This window comes from Phragmites australis, chromosome 1 (assembly GCF_958298935.1).
Source record: "Phragmites australis chromosome 1, lpPhrAust1.1, whole genome shotgun sequence".
Lineage (NCBI taxonomy): Eukaryota > Viridiplantae > Streptophyta > Magnoliopsida > Poales > Poaceae > Phragmites > Phragmites australis.
The window spans coordinates 34,283,260-34,302,739 of NC_084921.1; the positions used below are offsets into that span (position 1 = coordinate 34,283,260).

Consider the following 19,480-nt stretch of genomic DNA (forward strand, 5'->3'; position numbering starts at 1 on the left):
TCCTCCCTTGTACTGCCAGGGTAACAAGCTTCTAGCTTTGAAAGTTAGAGGCGGTATGAATCACATACAACCACAATCTCACATCGACAAATTCAAACGAATTGGTCAACCACCAATCTCACATCGACCAAGTCCAATGAAATTGCTCCAGATGCAAGCTGAAACAAGTTAGTCCCCAAAACCATATCAAGCAGTTCAATCGAAAAATCAAGAAGGACCAGCAATAGGCACAGATACAGAACATGTATCAAAACATGAGTATAGTTCATATCACCACATTAATAGCATATCCATACCAAAACAGTACCAGCTATGAACTAGTATGAAAGGAGTCAGATCAACCGCATCTCGGCCTTGCCAGGGGACTGGATCAGACGAGGGAGAGGAGCTGGGCGATGGAGGGCTTGGGCTCGGATTTCATGCCGATGACGATGATAAGTGGGATGAAGCCGTAGTGCACCACCACCTTCACCTTCTTTATCGTCCATGTGGCCCACTCCTTCGCGACCCACACCGCCACCGCCACCGTCGCCCCCTGGTTCTCCTCGACCGTAGAGGGGCCCTTCTTCCCGCCCCTGCTCCCCTTCGGTTTTAGCAACGAACACGACACTATGGGAATCGCCTGGACTTGATCTAGCTCGCCAAGCAAAAACCCTAGGGTTGTGGTGTTTGGGGATTCTTTGATCTTTTTTTAGCAATTTGCTAAGTACCATCGTAAAAATCGCAAAAGTTAGAAAATGCCATCAGTGCGAGGATGACATCTAGGCCCACATGTCATCTTCACACTGATAGTATTTTCTAATATTGACATTTTTGTGATGATATCCATCTAATTTTACCTTTTTTTAGCTGAGGATTCTTTTATCTGATGACGGCTGATACGGTGTCCTTGTGTTAATAGTGGCTTGCCACTAGGACGCTTGGCCCACTCGCAGGTCACGTGGAAGGACGCGGTTCCTTTGCCGGGGTGATATTTTCACTGACATAGGCTAGCTATCAGTAGGCTCCACATGTCAGTAAAGACATCACACGTATAGTTAATATAGGATCTCTCTACGTAGAAGGCATGGCGGACTCAGAAAGGCAATTTTATGTTGGGTCGGGATTTAATATATTTAAGGCTGAAATTGCCAGTGTTTTTGAGATGGATATTCTGGACTGAGTTTCTAAAGGACCATTATATGTGGAGTTCCGGTAGAAAAAAGATCAAATTTCTGGAGTCCGTACAACGAAGAGATTTTCGAGACGCCGTACGAGAGAGAGAGTAACAGATATCTATCTGTTCCTTTTTGTGAGAGAATTTGCACCGTGAAGAGTCATCAATGTTTTCTTCAAGAAAAACAAATCGCGCATGTAGTTACGAGCACGGCCACAACGTCGTGTATCAGTTGCTGAACACTTTAGAATTGAAGCCTACTTTTCCACGTATTCCTTTCCTCTGCTACGGCCTACTCGAAGAACAGCAGAGCTGCGCGCCAAGTAGTTTCACGACCATACCAGTACGTCTAAGTTAAAGTGCAGCGAGCTTCTATAACGCTCGTACTACTCGGCTTGAAGGGGGAAAAGGTACTCATAAAAAGATTCCGAAACCGCACTACTGCATGCAACTGACGGGACTACGGATCACATATTCACATGCATGCATCTTAACCAAGGAGGAATTGAACCACGCCAAAATTAGCTCAGTTCGCCCGCGGATCCCCCCTTCCTTGGCTACATCACACAGCATTTTCGAAGGTCGAAAGTCGAAGCCCGTCCGAGTCACAGGAGCGCAACCGCAATAGCTGTCTTTGGTCGATCCGACAAGGCATCGACACACCGGGAACACGCATCAAATCACAGAAAATTAGCGCACGCGGACGCGCACGCTCACGGGCACGGGCACGGGCGTGGGACCGCGCGCCGCCGGGTTCGGCACCACCACCCCGCGCCACGATACCGCGGCTGCACCTGGTACGCACGCACAACGGCACAAGATCCTCGCGCGCATAGACAGACCGACCAATAGGATGAGTTGGGTGGCCATCCTGCCTTTTCAACGATGAGATTTTTATGTTAATCACTTTACATTATATTTTATATTTTTAATTGTATCGATTTATAGTTAAACGGCTGATTCTACTCTATTTATATTTTTAGACTAAATCCATTACTCCTCGTGCGCAAAGCACATCTATCGGCATCGCCCGCCTGCCGACGCCCCGCACCCCACCGCCCCGCGTGCACAATTAGCCGGACACGCTCCGGAAACCAGACGCGAATCGTCCGCATCCGCATCGCCAAATCCCGCGCGCATCCACCTGTGCCCCGTCCCGTCGATCCGATCCCACCACGCATCCTACCATCGCGGCGCCCCCAAAGCGCCCGCCCGTTCACACGCCACACACCGCACCTGATCCCGGCCCCCCATCTCGCGCGCCCCTGGCCCGCGCGTCGTGACGCTATGCCGTAGATTACTCCTCCCCTGCGCACGGTGCGCTCGAGTAGGTTCCGTCGGAGGGCAGGTCGGGGCGCCGCCTGGCGTAATCGGCAATCGCGCACGTGAGCGCGGGCGGGGTGAGGCCCATAGCCGCGCCGTAAGGCTTGACCGCGCGCGCGGGCTAAAGGCTGACTCCTGCGGCGCTCGTACGTGTGACGGGACAGCCGTGCGGCCAGGGCCCAGGGCCGCTCCAGCTATGTATTGTACCGTGCGTACCGGGCGGGCGCCACCACCACGCTACCTCGTGGTGTGACGCGATGCCGGTTAGCGATTGGTTTCTTCCATTCTCGCCGGGGACCAGCCGGCTGGTCATCGGCTCGTCATGACCTGTGAGGAGCCGTGACCGCACCAACTTCTGTACGTGGCCCGCGCCCGCTCTGGCCGTTCTGAACGCGGCTTGCTTGTTTCGGTTGCCTTCAGCAAGATCATATGTCTAGTGTGAAAGTATATATGTAGTGAAAGTATATATGTCTAGTGTGAAAGTATATATATACGGTTGCCTTGCTTGCTTGTTTCGGTTGTCTACACTATGCATAAACAGCTTTGGTGCGTTCTGTAGTGAAAGTAAATATGTCTAGTGTGGCACACACGATCTAGGTAGTTTGGCACGTACCAGTACGTATAGAGCACGTGATACCGTGCGTGATTGCGGTACGTCCATGCCCCAACTAGTATTGAGTTACGTGTGTATCTGATCCTTCAAATATCAAATTAAGCGGTACTGGTATTGTACGTATGTAAGAAAAGAAATAGTTCTAATGTACTATATATACAAATTAAGCCATTTAAACATAACAAAATTTCTTGGCTGGAGCCTAGCTAGACCAGACCCATCCACAGCTCACAGTTGCACACACGTACATAAAGTAGTTAACCAACAGGACACGTTGGGCTAAACAAGGTAGGGCCGTATACTATCATCATGAACTAAATAATCGATAAGTTCCGCCATTCTTTCTTGTTTCCAATATTTCAGTTTTTCTGGAAGGCTAACATTTCAAATATATTTCAGTAATAAATTTTCGGGTGAAACTTTCCCAAAATTTACGGTTAGGACCAAGTTTGAATCGATGGTTCTGGCTGTTGAAAATTGGGGGCTAGATCGTCGCTGGCGGCACGGATGGATGGTGAGGAGGTTGGACTGGTCCAGTGGTTGACGGTGAAAGGGTGACGATCTGCTGGTTTTGGTCAGTAGCAGATGCCCTCCTGTTAACGCTAATAAATCCAATAATCCAGTCTAACACATTGGTCGTTTGAGCAGCATTATGTATAGTTCATTTTCTACAACTCTACAATCTCGACCTAGGGGAGGGAGCTAGCTGAACTCTGACGATCGAACCCTCTATATCCGTGTAAACGTTTGATACTACCTCTTGTCCAATTTACTGGTCATTTCGAACGTACATAGATACATACAGGATACAATGCACACACATAATCATTACTTTTTTCCTGAGTATACGTTATCAAATCTAACAAAATTATAAGGTGCTAAAGTACGATGACAAATCTATTGACGCCTCGGCTGCTTGCACATTCATAATGTCGAATGCACTTTGAAATTTATACACGGTTCACTACTATAGAACCAGTCAAAAATAGCGTCATATTAGTGTCGGTTCAACAGTAATCACGACCGAAGATGTATCAGTATCAGTTCTTAAACTTCCACGCACGAACTATGATGGAATCTCTAAGAACCGTCACTGATACCTGACTATCAGTGTGTAACATCTAGGCGCCTAGGTAAGTGGTAATTGTTTCAGTGATTAATGATAATCGTATCATTGTGATTAACAAGTGTATTTTGAAGGGTATAAAATTTTAGTTTATAATGATATATGGGTAATCTTGGTCCCTATATCGATTTAATAAACGATCAAATGACATTTGCATTAAGATTAAGAATCTTCTAGTTCTAAGTGTCACAAGGAGATGAATGACCAAATAACTTAGAGTACTATATGTCGCTTTTTTCTTTAATCTTTTGACCATACTATAAAGAGGGACTATGAGTAGTAGCTTGATCTAGTTGTGTCTAGATTTAGTTGGATGCACACTTGTGAATTTTTAGCATTAGGTAGCTAATAGAAGCTCATGGTTGAACTGTTGAGAAGATAGAGCTAAAGAAAGGTTGAATTGGTCGAGCTTAAGGAAATTGTCTTTATCGGAATATCCGGCAACTTTCTAGCTGAACTCACAAGAGTATTCAAGTTAGAAAATCAGTGAGATCACAAGATGTTCCGTTGCTTAACGATTCATTATCGCTGGAGCTTTTCCTATGCGTTTTGGACCTGAATTTTTTTTGAAGTTTGCGCCGGATGGTCTGGCGATCGGTTTGGATGTCACCAGAGTATTACTTGCAGTAGCCGGTTTGAAGAGTTATACTCATCCGATAGTCCGGCGTTGAGGTGCAGTACACGATGGAGTATTTTTTTCCAGAGAAGGTTGCAGAAGCTCACTCGGCGTGGTTATATTCAACGGATAGTTCGACGGTTGGTGTTGTGACACTGGAGTATATCACCGGAGTAAATCTTGCAGAGAAGATTGCATCAACTATGGTTGATAGAGTTCTGCTCGCCGGATGATTTGGCGTAGGAACTTATGCTTCGCTGGAGTGTTTTACAACGGCTAATGACAGATTCCAACAGCTAGTTAACGGCTAAATTTTGGACCAGGTAGCACCGGATGTGCTGGTGATGGGGAGACAGAGCATGCCAGACCTTCAAGTGTTCACAGAAAATGGAGGTTGTTAGGCAACGGCTAGTTTTGGACCTCTAACCTATAAATACTCCCCATCTCGTCTCCCTGCAATCTCTTGCGACCCTAGAGAAACCAATACACTTAGTGTGTCATCTAAAGGCAAGAGAGAGCATTTGAGTGATTAGCAAAGTCTTAATTGAAGATTAAGGACTTCATTTATGCTTGGAGAGTAGCAAGTGTGTATCTAGATGTAGTTTAGACTTGATCTTGGTCAAGTGAAGCTTATAGCTTGTTACTCTTGGTGGTTGACAACACTAGCCAGTCTTGGTGATTGGAGGTACTTTGGTGAGCTCTTGGAATCTTGTGGGAGCCCCAAGAGAAGGTTTGTGCTCGATTTGATGTCTGCCAATTTGGAGATGGATAAGTGGCAATCATGAGGGAGTCTTGAGTCTTGGTGGATCAAGAGGGAGTTATATCCTTAGTGGATGGTCCAACAAAGACTAGGGGCAGTGCCAACTCCTCGATATCTCGGGAAAAAAAATCCGATATCCTCTTGCTTAACTCTTTACATTTTCGCATTTACTTTGAGCATTTCCATACTTGCAAGCTTCTTATTTCCGCATGTGTTAGTTTTTTGCTTGCTTACTTAGTTGTCTTGTCCTAGCTTGTTCATGTAGTCGTATTTCTTTTCATCTAGGTTAAGGTTACTACTTATTCTAGAAATCGGTAGAAGTCTTATTTTTATGCCCAATTCACCCCCCTTTTGGGCCATTCGATCCTTTCACAGTGCCGGTTCGTGTTACAAACCGGCACTGATACATCAGTACCGGTTTGTGTTACAAACTGGCACTGATACATCAGTACCGATTTGTAATATGAATCGACACTAATACGAATGGACCTAAATTTTTGTTTCAACACTTTTGGCTCACGTCCATTGATCGGCTAATATTTTCTAGCATCTCTTGTTCGCTCATCTCTTATCCACTCCATTCCTCTCTCATCCAATCTTTTTTCTCTAAGTTTCTGTGCTCTAAGGAATCAAGTCTCTGCTCTCGATTGTAGCTCTCGATCTGCTCATCCACGGCGTGGGTGTCCACCATGGCAAGCTCGTCCATGGCGCGTGCATCCACCACGGCGAGCTCGTCCATGGCGCGGGCGTCCACCATGGCAAGGTCGTCCACGGTGCGAGCATCCACCATAGCGAGCTCATCCACGGCGCGAAGGATCTGTACAACATGCGTTTTTATAGCTGGTGGTAGCTTTGCTTTCTTGGTAGCTAGGTAGCCGAGTTGCAGCCAAGAAGATTGGGAGGAGCATGGAGGAGTTACAGCTAGGTAGCTTTGGTTTCTTGATTGCGTTTTTATACGCGTGGATGCGTGATTCTTTGCTTTGTTGTATTGAATTTGATTGTGAGATATGTTATATGAACGAGATAAGTTGCTTCCGATATTGTTGTATGGAATTTGATTGTGAGATGTGTTGTATGGATGAGATGTGTTCGATTTGAGCATACGGCGGTGGTGGCGGCCAGAGCACCACCGACGACAGGAGCAGCAACCGAACTGGCTTGAGAATCTCAAGCTGACTCGTTTATTTTTTTGCTCCCAAAAACTTTTCACTGCTGGTTGGAGCCACGAACCGGCAGTAAAAAGAATTTTTAGTGTCGGTTTTAGACCCAACACTGATAGTCCAACTATCAGTGTCGATTAAAAACCAGTATCTATATGCCTTTCCGTAGTAGTGGTTTTGAGGCATAAATCAGTGGGAGATGGCTTCATTTCAGCAGGTATCTCAAATCATATTTAACAATAAGGATCGTGCAAGCAATCGCTTATATAAGTGGTTTCACATTGTTTTTTGTTCAAAGCTAAGTATTTTATCATGTATAGTGGTGGTTAAAGTAGTTTTGAATTATGGGCATTCTAGGACAACATTTATTTTGCACCAGACGTATTAAAAGTAGGTTGATTAAATGCCAAAAGTCTATTAAGGATGAATCAACATGCATGTATATATACTCTGTACATTGCATTGCTATACTAATATATATTCCGTTAGAAAATGACCAATTGGCCGGCCGGGAATCAGTAGCAGTCATTCAACGCCCAACTGAGCCTCAAAAAAACATAGTACTTGAGCCTACAGTTTACGCTGACACCGATGTTAAGTACTGTACATCACAGACGATCACATGCAAAAAGAATCTTAAATTAAGCACGCTGATTTCATAAGTTCATTAACACGTCATTCGCATTAAGAATTGACGGGCCGTATTGTATATTGATCGTGATCAACAGACACCCGCACCCACAAGTTTTATATATTCTCCATTCCGAAAAGTCGTATCTTGCGCCTATCCTAGCACGCTTTTGCAGCCGAAAAAAAAAAAACAAATGGGCGCAGAGAGTCGAGACTAGTTGAAAGCTCAAACCCTCATTTCCACGCCTCTCCTCCCTTTCCACACTAAACTCCACACAGGTTCCCACTCCCCATGTCTTCTGGAGGAGGCGGAGGCGGAGATCATCATGGCTATGGCCTCTACCACCAGCACGGCCATGGTCACCTCGCCCGCGCCGATGGCGCCGAGTACGTGTTCAACAGCAACGACATGGAGAGCTTCTTCTTCAATCAGCCGGCGGCGGCGAGCGCCGGTGGAGGTAGCATAACCGGCGCCGATGAGCTCATACCGCCGTATACCAGCATCACGGACTACCTGCAGGGGTTCCTGGACCCCGCCGGGCTAGCTCGGCACCTCGACGTGCCGTGCTCGGCGGAGGATGCGCCGGTCAAGAACGAGCTGTCTGTCGATGTGAGTCACGACAGTCAGGGCACAAGTGGCGCTGCCGGAGAAGGGGCGGCCCTGTTCACACCGAACTCGTCGGTGTCTCTCTCGTCCAGCGACCGGGAGAGGGAGGGCCAGCCTCGCCGGTGCAAGAAGGGCAGGGCGAAGGCTGAGGAGGAGATGACAGCGGAGGCGGATGAGAAAGTTCAGGAAGATGGGGAGAGTTCCCAGAAAACGTAGGTTCTCATCAATTTGATGCTACTGATCTTTGCGTTCATCTTGAGTTCTTGCTTTATTTCTTCTAAGTGCATCTCTCTTCAGGAGTGCTGCTTCTTCTTGGTGCATGTTAGATCTAGTCCTACTGTTGCTTATATGAACATAAATTTTCCCTTAGCTAGGTTTATTTCTCTTTTACATGGTGTGAACATTAGGGTTTGCTATGATTACTACTTTAGGGTTCTTATAGTTCATTACGAAGACACCAATTGAGATCCTGCTAGCTCCAGAATCCAGATTACGTAGTTGTGTTTTCCTCTTCTTTAGCCTTTCTTTCCGTTTCTTTTTTGTTCCGTTTCCAATATGACTTTCTAGATCATTTGGTACTATTAAATTTAATAAGCGACGTACTCTCCAGAAGAGATCTTCCTTGGAATTCATCAATTGCTGCGTGTGCGTGCTGCAGCTTCAAATTTTGACCAACTAGCTTCATCTCTGAAGATTTAATCCAAGATTTTTTCTCTTTTTATAACATATTAGAGGATTATAAATGATATATCCCAAAGCAACTAAATTAATCTACTACAGATCTAGAATATCTTCTGCAAAAATAACTAATCTGGATATGACATGTTCGGTCGATCCCATTATATAGTCTTGCCACACCAGGTCACTATAGATCTACAGCACTTGTTAGACTAATTGGCGCTAAAATCTGTGACATAAAATAGCTACTCCATCTAACTCTAGCTAGCTAGCTTGCATCCAGATCAAATCTGTCTGATGTGTTCATAATTGCCCTTGTAATTAACTGCAGGAACAAACCCAAGAAGAAAGCCGAGAAGAGGCAGAAGCAGCCCCGAGTCGCCTTCCTCACCAAGAGCGAGGTCGATCACCTCGAGGACGGCTACCGGTGGCGAAAATACGGCCAGAAGGCAGTCAAGAACAGCCCTTATCCAAGGTTTATATACTTTCACAGTTTCACTTGTTCTTCCATCGTATATGTAGCCATTATAATTGCATGAGCTATAATATAAATATGTATATGTATATGTATATATATATATATACACATATACATATATACATATATAGATATATAGATATATATATGCTACGAGCAATATTAACGAAGGTGCCCAATGCATTGTACCTTACTTTCTCATATTTGAATTTTCCGGCCAATATAATGCAGGAGCTACTACCGGTGCACGACGCCGAAGTGCGGCGTGAAGAAGCGCGTGGAGAGGTCGTACCAGGACCCGTCGACGGTGATCACGACGTACGAGGGGCAGCACACGCACCACAGCCCCACCAGCCTCCGCACCGGCGGCGCGCATCTCTTCATGCCCAGCGCGCACGCGCTGCAGCAGCACCTCATGCCGTCCGGCTCCTTCCGCCCGGACCTGATGAGCATGATGCACCCCATCCCAATGGGCGCAAGCCCTAGCATGTACCTGCCAAGTATGCCTCCTCCTCCTCCAATGGCACCAACACCTCCCGCTCCTCCTCTTCAGCAGCACCACTTCACTGACTACGCCCTCTTGCAAGACTTTTTCCCTTCCACGATGCCCACCAACCCATGACTAACTGCTACACACAATTAGCTAGACTAGATCGACATGATCGATGCTTTTGAAATACTTGATCGAATTGCGCCAATTGTGATCACCTGACCCGGTACTTGAGCTTGGTCTTCCATGGTGAAGGTATTGGTATTATTAAGAGTAATCAATCTGCTGCAAGCTTTCATCTTAAACTGGTGCTTGCATTTCTTCCTTTTCCATTTGTCAACTTCACCCGCGGATTGGAGTACTTTATGACTTTAACTTGAACGGCAACATAATTTATGTACACACCTCTAGACTTCTTGTACATGTACTAGAGTATATCATGTGACCTCATTGACTCACTTGTGAGAAAGAGGAGTATTTCATTTTCCCTAGTTCCCGTGTGAAATTAAAGAAGATGACATCTCCACCTGTGCTTGTTCCTATAGCATGCTTACAAACAAGCTGGTGCTTCCGTGGATGACTGGTTCAGCTTCTTTTGTCCATGTGTATAAAACTGGAACTGAGACGACGGTATATGGGGAAAAAAGAAAAAATTTTGATTGCTTTGGTGTTGATTTATTTCACTGAAATGGTTTCTTTTGGGAGTAGCTGCCCTTGTGGTGATTTGGTTCAATGTTCGTCGTTCGATGGCAGGAGTACAAGTGTACAACTGAGAGGAGAATAAGTAATTTGATGGGGGTGTCGGTCCCGGCCGTCCGTGTGATATTTATCGCTGATAGCTGTGGACTAGCTTGCTCTCATATATGAGGCTGTGATTTTAATTTGATTTCTTTGGTACCGGCATATGTTATTATACTGATCGAGATGAAAATAAAAGAATTGATGGGTGTCCGGTCTCAAATTTGTCAATTGTGTGTTATGGCATTATATATGTTCATCGCTGGTGTGAATTTGCACGATATTGCTACATGTGAAGATTTATCTAGTTTTGTACACTTTCCCTCTCTTACATGTAGAAAGTTTCAAAATTTTATATGGTATTCTAAATTCTAGTTCATGCATAGTTTCAGTGCAGGGACAAATTAATTTGCAAAGATTCACTACTATAAAAACTCTCATCAGTGTCGGTTTAAAATCGCTATCAGTGACGGATTTTGAACCGACACTGATTACTCGGTACTGATAGTCACTGAATATTAGTATCGGGTATAGAACCAACATTGAAAATCACTATCAGTGCCGGTTAGTGGATCCAACCGACACCGATAGTGGACTATCAATGCTCAATGGTATCTGTGTCGGTTGGAGCTACCAACCGGCACTGATAGTCTCAATCTCGATTCAACATTTTTGGACGGAAAAAGCTTTAAAAAAAACTTTTTCACGACCAGGGGCACCCAACCAGAGGGTGCCCACCCGAACGTGTCCAATATTCGCAAGTCACATGATATTCACTCACATGTGGCAACCAAGACTCAAACTCAAGACCTTATAGTCTGTGCGCACGTGTGACCCCTCTAACCATCTCAGCTATCGTCCGTTCGTGAGTATAATAGCACAATAAATCCTTTTGACATCTTCTGACTGAATGTTTGAATGACTATTTAGACATCTAAATGATCTCAAATGAAAAAGTTGTCAACTCCAAAGTTTTATATCTCGTCGAGTTCTACAATTTTCATATAATGTTTTCCCCATATGATTTTATGTGAAAAAGTTATGAATTTTTTAATGTGAGCTGTCATCGATCATCGATACAACTTTATTATAACTATTTGGGTATTTAAATGACCACAAATTAAAAAAAAAAATCAACTACAAAGTTGTAGATCTCACCGAGAGCTCTAATTTTTATATAAAGTTTTTCTCCATCCGACTTCGTGCGAAAAAATTATGAATTTTTTAAAATGAGCTGTAACAGTAGCAATCTTCAGTGCCGGTTCGTAGCTAGAACCAGAACTGATGTATTAGTGTCGTTTCATGTCTAGAACCGGTATTGATACAATCATTATTAGTGCCGGTTCTTTGCTTCTCAGTCGTTGTTTGCGCGTGGAAGTTTAATAATCGGCACTGATATGTCTTCAGTGCCGATTACTGTTGAACCGGTACTGACATAACGCTACATATATGGTGTTATATAGTAGTGATTCGAAAGTACTAGTCAATTGGTAGATACAGTTTCCTGCTCTAGTCAAATTAGCATATACTGCATATAGTTAATCATTCAGCTGCGACATTTTATAGGATAGGTAATTGGGTACTCCTGTAGTCACTAATAAGTGACACTTAGGACAACAAAATTATCCTCAAGACATAATTTTGAGCACAGTTTTTATAGTAATATATTTACAAAGTATAGGAAAATTACAATGTTATAAATTACTATTCAAGACAAATATGATCATCATATAATTTTCAAATATTTAGTCTCAATATTTAAATATGTACTAATAATCAGTGAAAACATCACTTATTTTGTGACATGGAGGGAGTAGGTATAGTAGATTTAAGCATGCATGAACTTTGCTTTAAAAAACGTTATATTTTTATTCTTTTTAATTAATACTCTGTAATTCATTTCAAGATCTTGTTTATATTCTTTACTCTCGAGTTGAAGGAAACTTTTTAAACCCCTTAACGCTTGGCTAGCTAGTTGGCTTCACGAACTAATGTCAGACAGTGCTGATGCGGGGTATATTGCTATCTTCGAGTACACATGCATGCATGGAATGATAAACTTACGGCCGAACAGCTTCTTATTCTACTCGATCCCTAGAATTGATATTGTATCTTATTTGCCACGGTAAAGTTGCAGCTTTGTTCCAGTTTTCCTCTTTGATCTAGCTGAATTCCCTAGTTTTTGGCAGTCAAGACTAAGTGCCATGTCTTCGACCGATTCCCTCTGCCGCCATTTTTGACCAAGCTTATTTTCCCCTCTTATGCTATATACTTTAAGACACATACGTGAAAGCTAGGGCATAAATTAGTAGTTCCTATCTACGCATCCTATATTGACCAGGTGCAGAAATAGGATTGCCGGTAGGTAGCCCTTGGGAAAACAAAAGAAGAAAAAAACAAGTCAATCTGTTGGTGCGGAATTAGGCAACACCTCGTCAATACGGGTTCATCAAGGATACTTGTCGCTTTTCGCAGTGACGCGTGACTTGTTTACAAGCAAACAAGTAAAGGTTTCGATCGGCAACCTCAGGGATCGCCGCCTGGACGATTTACGAGCAAATCGACAAAGAACTATCACTCGAACCATAGGGATTCGAAGTAGCAGCGAAGAACTAACCCTAAATTGCAGAAAAGTAAAGGCAAAATGAAAAGTAGATGCAATAAATGCGATTGATTGATGGATATGCAACCGGCCTTCACCCCTCGACTATTTATAAGGGGGTATAGTCTTGACCTAGGGAATCGAGGTAGGACTCTATTCCAACCCTAAACATGTCCTGTTCGGCTAAAATCGTAAAAGAGATCCGAACAAATCCACGAATCCACTTCGATTCAGTTTCGGACTGAACACCGGATGGTCCGGTTAGAACAAACTGCAGAACACCGGACCATCCAACGAGTTCACTCAGCCGAAACTCTAAGACTCGATTTTACACACACTGGATATTCCGATGTCACATTTATATTCACCGGAGTATGTCACTGAACCAATATTTGCAGATAGCAACTTTTGACAAGAGAGCACATCTACCCTTATCGGATGCTTCGGTGTACACCAGACACCCTCACCGGACTAATATTTGCAGAGAACACTTTTTTTTTTGCAAAGTTTTCTTTTTGAACGCACCGGATGATCCGGCGATCATCAAAGACCTCACTGTACAATTTTCACCAGAGAACATTTTTTGGGCTAAAAACCTTCTTCTTCTCACCGGATAGTCTGGTGATACCTCGGAATCTCCACTAGACTATTTCTTCCAGAGAGCAAATTTTCGGCGCAAATTGACCTTCTACATACCGGATAGTCCGGCGTTTTCACTGCATCATTCGCCGGACTATTTTATACAGAGAGCATGATTTGTTGCACCAAATTTTCATCCCATTCTCCGGATAGCCCGGCATTCAATGAGCCCCTCATCGGACTATTTTTTCCAGAAAATATGTCTTCTGACCGAAATCGAACTACAAATACCGAATAGTCTGACGATAACACGGCATTGATCACCGGACTATCTTGTATATATAAAAAAATCTAGCCGTGCCATTTTTTTTCCATCAACACAATCCATGCTCATATGTTCCGTCGATTTTTGTGGAAACAGCGCGAGCACTGTTAGGATCCCTTAAGAGAGAAATAGAGTGTACTTACACGAGGAAAAAAAATACCCACCACAAACGGTGGCTCAGCCAAAGAAAAAACATCGCCTAGTCTATCTATGCTAAAAAAGTAGAAAGCTCAGACGTGACATCAGCCTTGCATGAACAGTGTTCGTCGCTGCAGAAGAATTTCTTCCACCATCTGGTTTGCAACTTGGTCAGGAGACTTTGCCGTGTTTTGAAATGTGCAACGATTCCTAAAGATGAGTAGTATAGAATTATCATATCCGAATATCCTAGATTTTACTATATTCTCATGCTATATCTCTGTCTCCAGGAAAGGAGTCTCTGGATATATGAAAACTGCTCGTAAGCAGGTTCTACACGGAAAGGAGTCAGATGCTATACGACAGCCCCCATATATATATATGGAGCTAGGGGTGAAAGGACACTGATCTCGTCTAGAGGCACTAATTTCTAGAGGCAGTTTGTAACTGGTTTTCATAGATGTTTATCGCAACCGTCTGTGATCGAAAGCCTATAAAAATGAACGATTTTCACAAGTACAAAATAGAACACCTGTGAAAATCTATTTCCACAGGTAGTTCACTATTTCTACATGCGGTTCTCTTAAGGAACCGTATGTGAAAAACCATTTCCATAGGCGCCTTAAGTGAACTGCCTGTGGAAATGGTTTTTACAGGCGGCACACTTTAGCGTCTGTCTATAGATAGATAGATAAATTTTCACAGGCGAGTAAAATAAGGACTCGCTTGTGGTATGTATTTCATTAAAAAATTAAGAATGATATATATTTTATTCACTCCAAATTTTAACACATTTTTAAGACATATTTCAAACATCATAGATTTCAACAGCATTTGAATCAACATAAGTCCAATATTCACAAGTACAATATTTTTACATCACAGGTCAATTTACATCACAAGCCAACATTGCTAAGAGTCTTTCCTCTCCCACTTACAAAGCCTCGGATGGCTAGCTAATTCGCCTTCGAGATCAAAGAATCTGTCACTCTTGTTGATGACTTCGTGCATAATGAATGCACATGTCACGTTGGATATTTTGGATATCTTTGTTTGTGAGAGATGTGTTGGTATGTTCGATCATCCGTGCCTAAAATGAAAACACAACTAAAAGAGTTAAACCACTACTGACAACGAAAATAGAACCAAATAAGAATGTGCAAGCGCAATGATGACTTATGTCCTCGGGGTTCGTTTTGTACCTCCCATTTACCTTAAGAAACTTGCAAACATAATATCCACAAAAGAATGATATCGAAACCTTGCTTGTGGCACTAAAAAAACGAGACATATTTGTTAGTTCAATAAGACTCTTCGTCATAAATAGTGAGATACAAGTATTAGAGGTGTGTTATTACCGAAAAGTGTGTACAGACTGCCATCGCGTTCGGCTTGGCCGTATCGTGTATCCCATTTCAAAATCTTTTTAACTCAAAACACCAAAGAGAAAGAAAAAGAAAAGGAACTCTAATGCATTTACCTGGCTCATAGCAAAACTCAACATGCAATGCACATAAAATAATAATCTATATTGATTGATTATTTATGAAAATAGGTTTTAAACCTATTCTATTAGTGAAGCTACTTACTAATGTTGGAAACTTTTAACAAGAGTTGCAAATTCTAAGATCTAATCGTGATTGGGTACACATTCTAAGATCTAATCGTGATTGGGTTCTGAATGGGTATTCTAAGATCTAATCATGGTCGTGTAGATCGGATCCGATGGCTTGGAAGAAAGGAGGCGGTCAGAGAGGGATGGGACGGCAGAGACCGAGGGAGACACGGTGGTGCAAGGCCAAAGATGTCACCGGATGGCGCTTCGGCATGCGGAGAATGACAACGAGCGGTGGAACGGGGGGAGGAGGTCATATGGGTCTCGATTTGGGGCTTACCATAGGTGGCTTAGCTTTGGAAGGGGCTTGACGACGACAGGGCGGAGGAGGAGCTCAGGAACTCATTGGGAAGGCGGCTCCAGCGATCGGGGAAACAAACCAACGACAATAGGGGCTCTAGGAAGGGTCAGCGGTCCTGCTAGGCGACTCGGTTGGGTCAGAGCGGCGTCTAGGTCAGCTCAGCAAGTGAGCTAGATGGAGGTGGCGGCCATGGTGGTGGTGGAGCTCGAATTCGGTGAGTTTTGGGATGAGATGAGAACGGGAGGGGGCAGGGACTTATATAGGCGGGTGAGGGCCTCTTGGGGCGTCTCAGGACTCAAGGGCGGTGGTGGACTCGTGCTCCACTCAGACTCGACGGCGACGGTGGTGGAATCTGTGTTAGAGACGATGGGCGCTCACGGGTTCAAAAGCAGGAAGCGGTCGAGGTGTCTTCGGGCGCGGGTGGCAGCGCGGGCTGGCACAGAGGCAAGCTGGGCTGGGCGCGGAAAGCAGGCCGAGAGCGGGGGAGAGCAAGGCAGGCCAGGCCAGCTGGCTGGGCGGGCCGAAAGGGAGAGGAAGCGAGCCGGTGAGGGAGAAAGGGTTGGGCTGGGAATTAGATTAGGTTTAAGGCTGGTTTAGGACTTAGGTTTTCTATTTCTATTCTATTTCTAATCCTTTCCAAACTAGCGCAAAACAACTCCAAATGGAAGCCAAGAAAAACCATTAAAACCCTACATGCCTAATCCAGCATGAAATGCATTTCAACCAAAATATATCATATATCAAATTAGATTTAATTTAGAAAAATAGGTTTTATCCTATTCTATTTATTCAAACCCTAATTAATTCTAGGAAAATTTTAAGAAATTGATAAATTTCAAAATCAGGGTGTTACAACAGCTACATCAACGAGTTACTAGTCGAGGGTCTATGTGTCGTAGTGAAGCTAGTGGAGGGGGCCTTGACGCCGGACTCCAGCTAGAGTATGAAGCATCTAGGCCCCTCATTTGTGTTTTGGTAATTAAATGATAATATGAATTATGCCCCTCAGTTTGAGCCTTTTCTTATGGTGAGAATTGCATACTTGATAGATGAGCGGTTAGAAGCTTCAACTCGTCTCAACGTGGATTATGGGTGATTGGCAAATCACCAATACCATAGGATAAAATTCAGGTGCCATCTCTTGTGCTATTTATATTCATGTATTTACTTTATGCAAATTATCTTCCTAAAATATAGTTTTAGTTTCTTTATATTGCTCTAAGTGATCTCTACTTTAAATTCTGCAAGTTTTATTTAATCGAAAAGCAATTAGTTTTGAAACTGTCTATTCACCCGCATCTAGTAGCTATCTTAGATCCTACATCGTGGCAACAGAGGCTTGTCAGAGTCGGTATGAGTGGCAGTGAAGAACAAAAGCACATGTTTGTGCATCCTGCGATTATGATGGTGCACTGGGAGCTTCTACGGGGTACGTGGAGTGTTCCAGTGGGGCTATCCGGGCCGGAGCGGCTTCGTCAGTGGCCGGCGATGTGCAAAGATGGTGTTGGGTTGTGAGGCCACAATGATGTGCTTGTGTGTGCATGCTACAGCCTAGAGGACCGCACACAGAAGCTCGGAAAAGGGGAGGGAGGTGTAAGGAATGGTGACGTCCTAAGAGGGGGGGGGGTGAATTAGGACACTTAGAAACCTAAACCAAATTGGCTCCAAAAACTTCACAAGATAAATCTATCTCAATTTCTATCTAAATGTGTTATAGGTTTATCTAGTGTGTCTACTCTACCGCTCAATAAGATTGCAACCTACTCTAGCATGGTAAAATTGGAAGTATATAAATGCGAAAACGTAAATAAGGTAGAGAGACAAACTCGACATAAGGGATTTTTATCTCGTGGTATCGGTGGCATGAATTGTCACCCCTAGTCCATTTTAGAGCTACACTAAAGATATACTCTCGGTCGCCACCCGGTCATGACTCTTGAGTCACCAAGCCACCAAGGCAAGGTCTCACCACTAGTCTCTCTTCCGGTCACTTGCTGCCATGATCACTTTGGCACTTGAGCCACTAAGGCAAGGGTCTTCGTGTTCCCATACACGTGTCTTGCCGCTGCTTCACACCAAGTCGGAGGGTCAACAAGCTTGAGCCACTAAGGCCCAAGATGTCGGCGAGTCACCAAGCCTCCAAGGTGTTGGTGTACCTCTCGGTACAAGCTAGAATCACTCCTTGGTCCCTTCTTCAAGCTGCAGCACCTAGCTATAACTCACTTTAGGCCTATAAGCACTAAACACTCTAATCTTATGCTTAATCGCGTTAGATGATCATTTTAAGCACTTTGGTGGCTTGGATGTCTACTCAAGTGTGTATGAGCGTCCTCTAGACTCCAGTAGCATGTCACACCTTCAAATGACTGAATGAAAGGGTATTTATAGCCTCAAACCCACCAACTAGCCATTTTCCCAACGACTCAGAAAAGTTGTTAACACCGGATGATCCAGTGAGAATACAATCTCAGAAACTAGCCATTGGAACTCCACTCAATACCTCTGTGAACACCGGGCACTCCAATGTGCCTTCAAATCCATCACCGGACCTTCCGTTGAGTTATCTTGAACCATCCGATCATTTATAGCTTCTCTGTGTAAAATGCTCCTGTGTATTCATCTTCAGAGTACCGGACCTTCTGATGTGTTGTTCTTCATTCTTCAACACTTGCAGTCATCTCTGCAAAAAATGCTCCGGTGCTATAATCCGGTGTATACAAATAAAGCACCGGACTATCCGGTGGATTGATCTTCAATCTTCTGCACTTGCATTCTTCTCTGCATGAAATTCTCTGGTGTTACACATTACAGATCATCGGACTATCCAGTGAGATCCTCAGCCTTCTCCTCCTTTATCAGAAACACTCCTGTGAGTTCAACACACATATCACCGGACCATCCGGTGAAGTCATCAGCCTTCACTTTGCCTCTGGACAAAATACTTTAGTGAGTTCAACCCCTGAATACCATACCATCTGGTGAGGTCAAATATTTCTGAGATTTTTCCAATTTAATCAAACTTTGTTCCGGCAGTGGTGGCTTCTTGATGTATAGCATCCATATGACCTACTAACATATATTCTTGACAAATATGTTAGTCCTAATAACTATGTTGTTATTAATCATTAAAATCATAATCATAGTCTAATAGAGCTATTTTCACTACAGGAGACCCTGTGGTGCTTACTAGAGGCTAGCAAGGTCCGAGAGGTGGCTGGAGTGGGAGAAGAATAAGAGATGATAGGGATGATCACCTTGACTTCGCTCTAATTTGCCTAGAGGGGATAGCTCACTGGAGGCCGCGAATTGTGGTGGCAGTTGAAAATTTTGGGAATGTTTTGAGGTTTGAAATTGTTTAAACTTTTCTGGAAGGACGAGAAGTTCAAATTTTATAAATTTTAAATTAAACAAAATTTAGAAAACTCCTAAGTGCCTTGTGTGTTGGTTTGAGCATATTTTTTAAATTCAATTTTTGTATTAAATTTGACACCTATTTGGAGTACTTTGCCCAACCCAACTCTTATTTGATTTGATTTGTTGAAAAA

The 19,480-nt window shown here is 43.7% G+C and overlaps 1 protein-coding gene across 1 annotated transcript; it reads left to right on the top strand.

Moving 5' to 3' along the window:
• Window positions 1-7,521: 7,521 nt before the first annotated feature.
• On the top strand, window positions 7,522-10,298 carry LOC133916220 (WRKY transcription factor 71-like). Its single transcript, XM_062359806.1, has 3 exons — window positions 7,522-8,203; window positions 9,001-9,144; window positions 9,379-10,298. Exons 1-3 carry the CDS (start codon window positions 7,677-7,679, stop codon window positions 9,767-9,769), a joined length of 1,062 nt encoding a protein of 353 aa, XP_062215790.1. The 5' UTR covers window positions 7,522-7,676; the 3' UTR covers window positions 9,770-10,298.
• Window positions 10,299-19,480: the final 9,182 nt, after the last annotated feature.

Excerpts from the sequence above, each read along its gene's own strand:
- LOC133916220 (XM_062359806.1), top strand. The coding sequence starts at position 7,677 with ATGTCTTCTGGAGGAGGCGGAGGCGGAGATCATCATGGCTATGGCCTC. Across the intron at positions 8,204-9,000 it reads GGGGAGAGTTCCCAGAAAAC|GAACAAACCCAAGAAGAAAG; the intron begins GTAGGTTCTCAT and ends AATTAACTGCAG. Across the intron at positions 9,145-9,378 it reads AAGAACAGCCCTTATCCAAG|GAGCTACTACCGGTGCACGA; the intron begins GTTTATATACTT and ends AATATAATGCAG.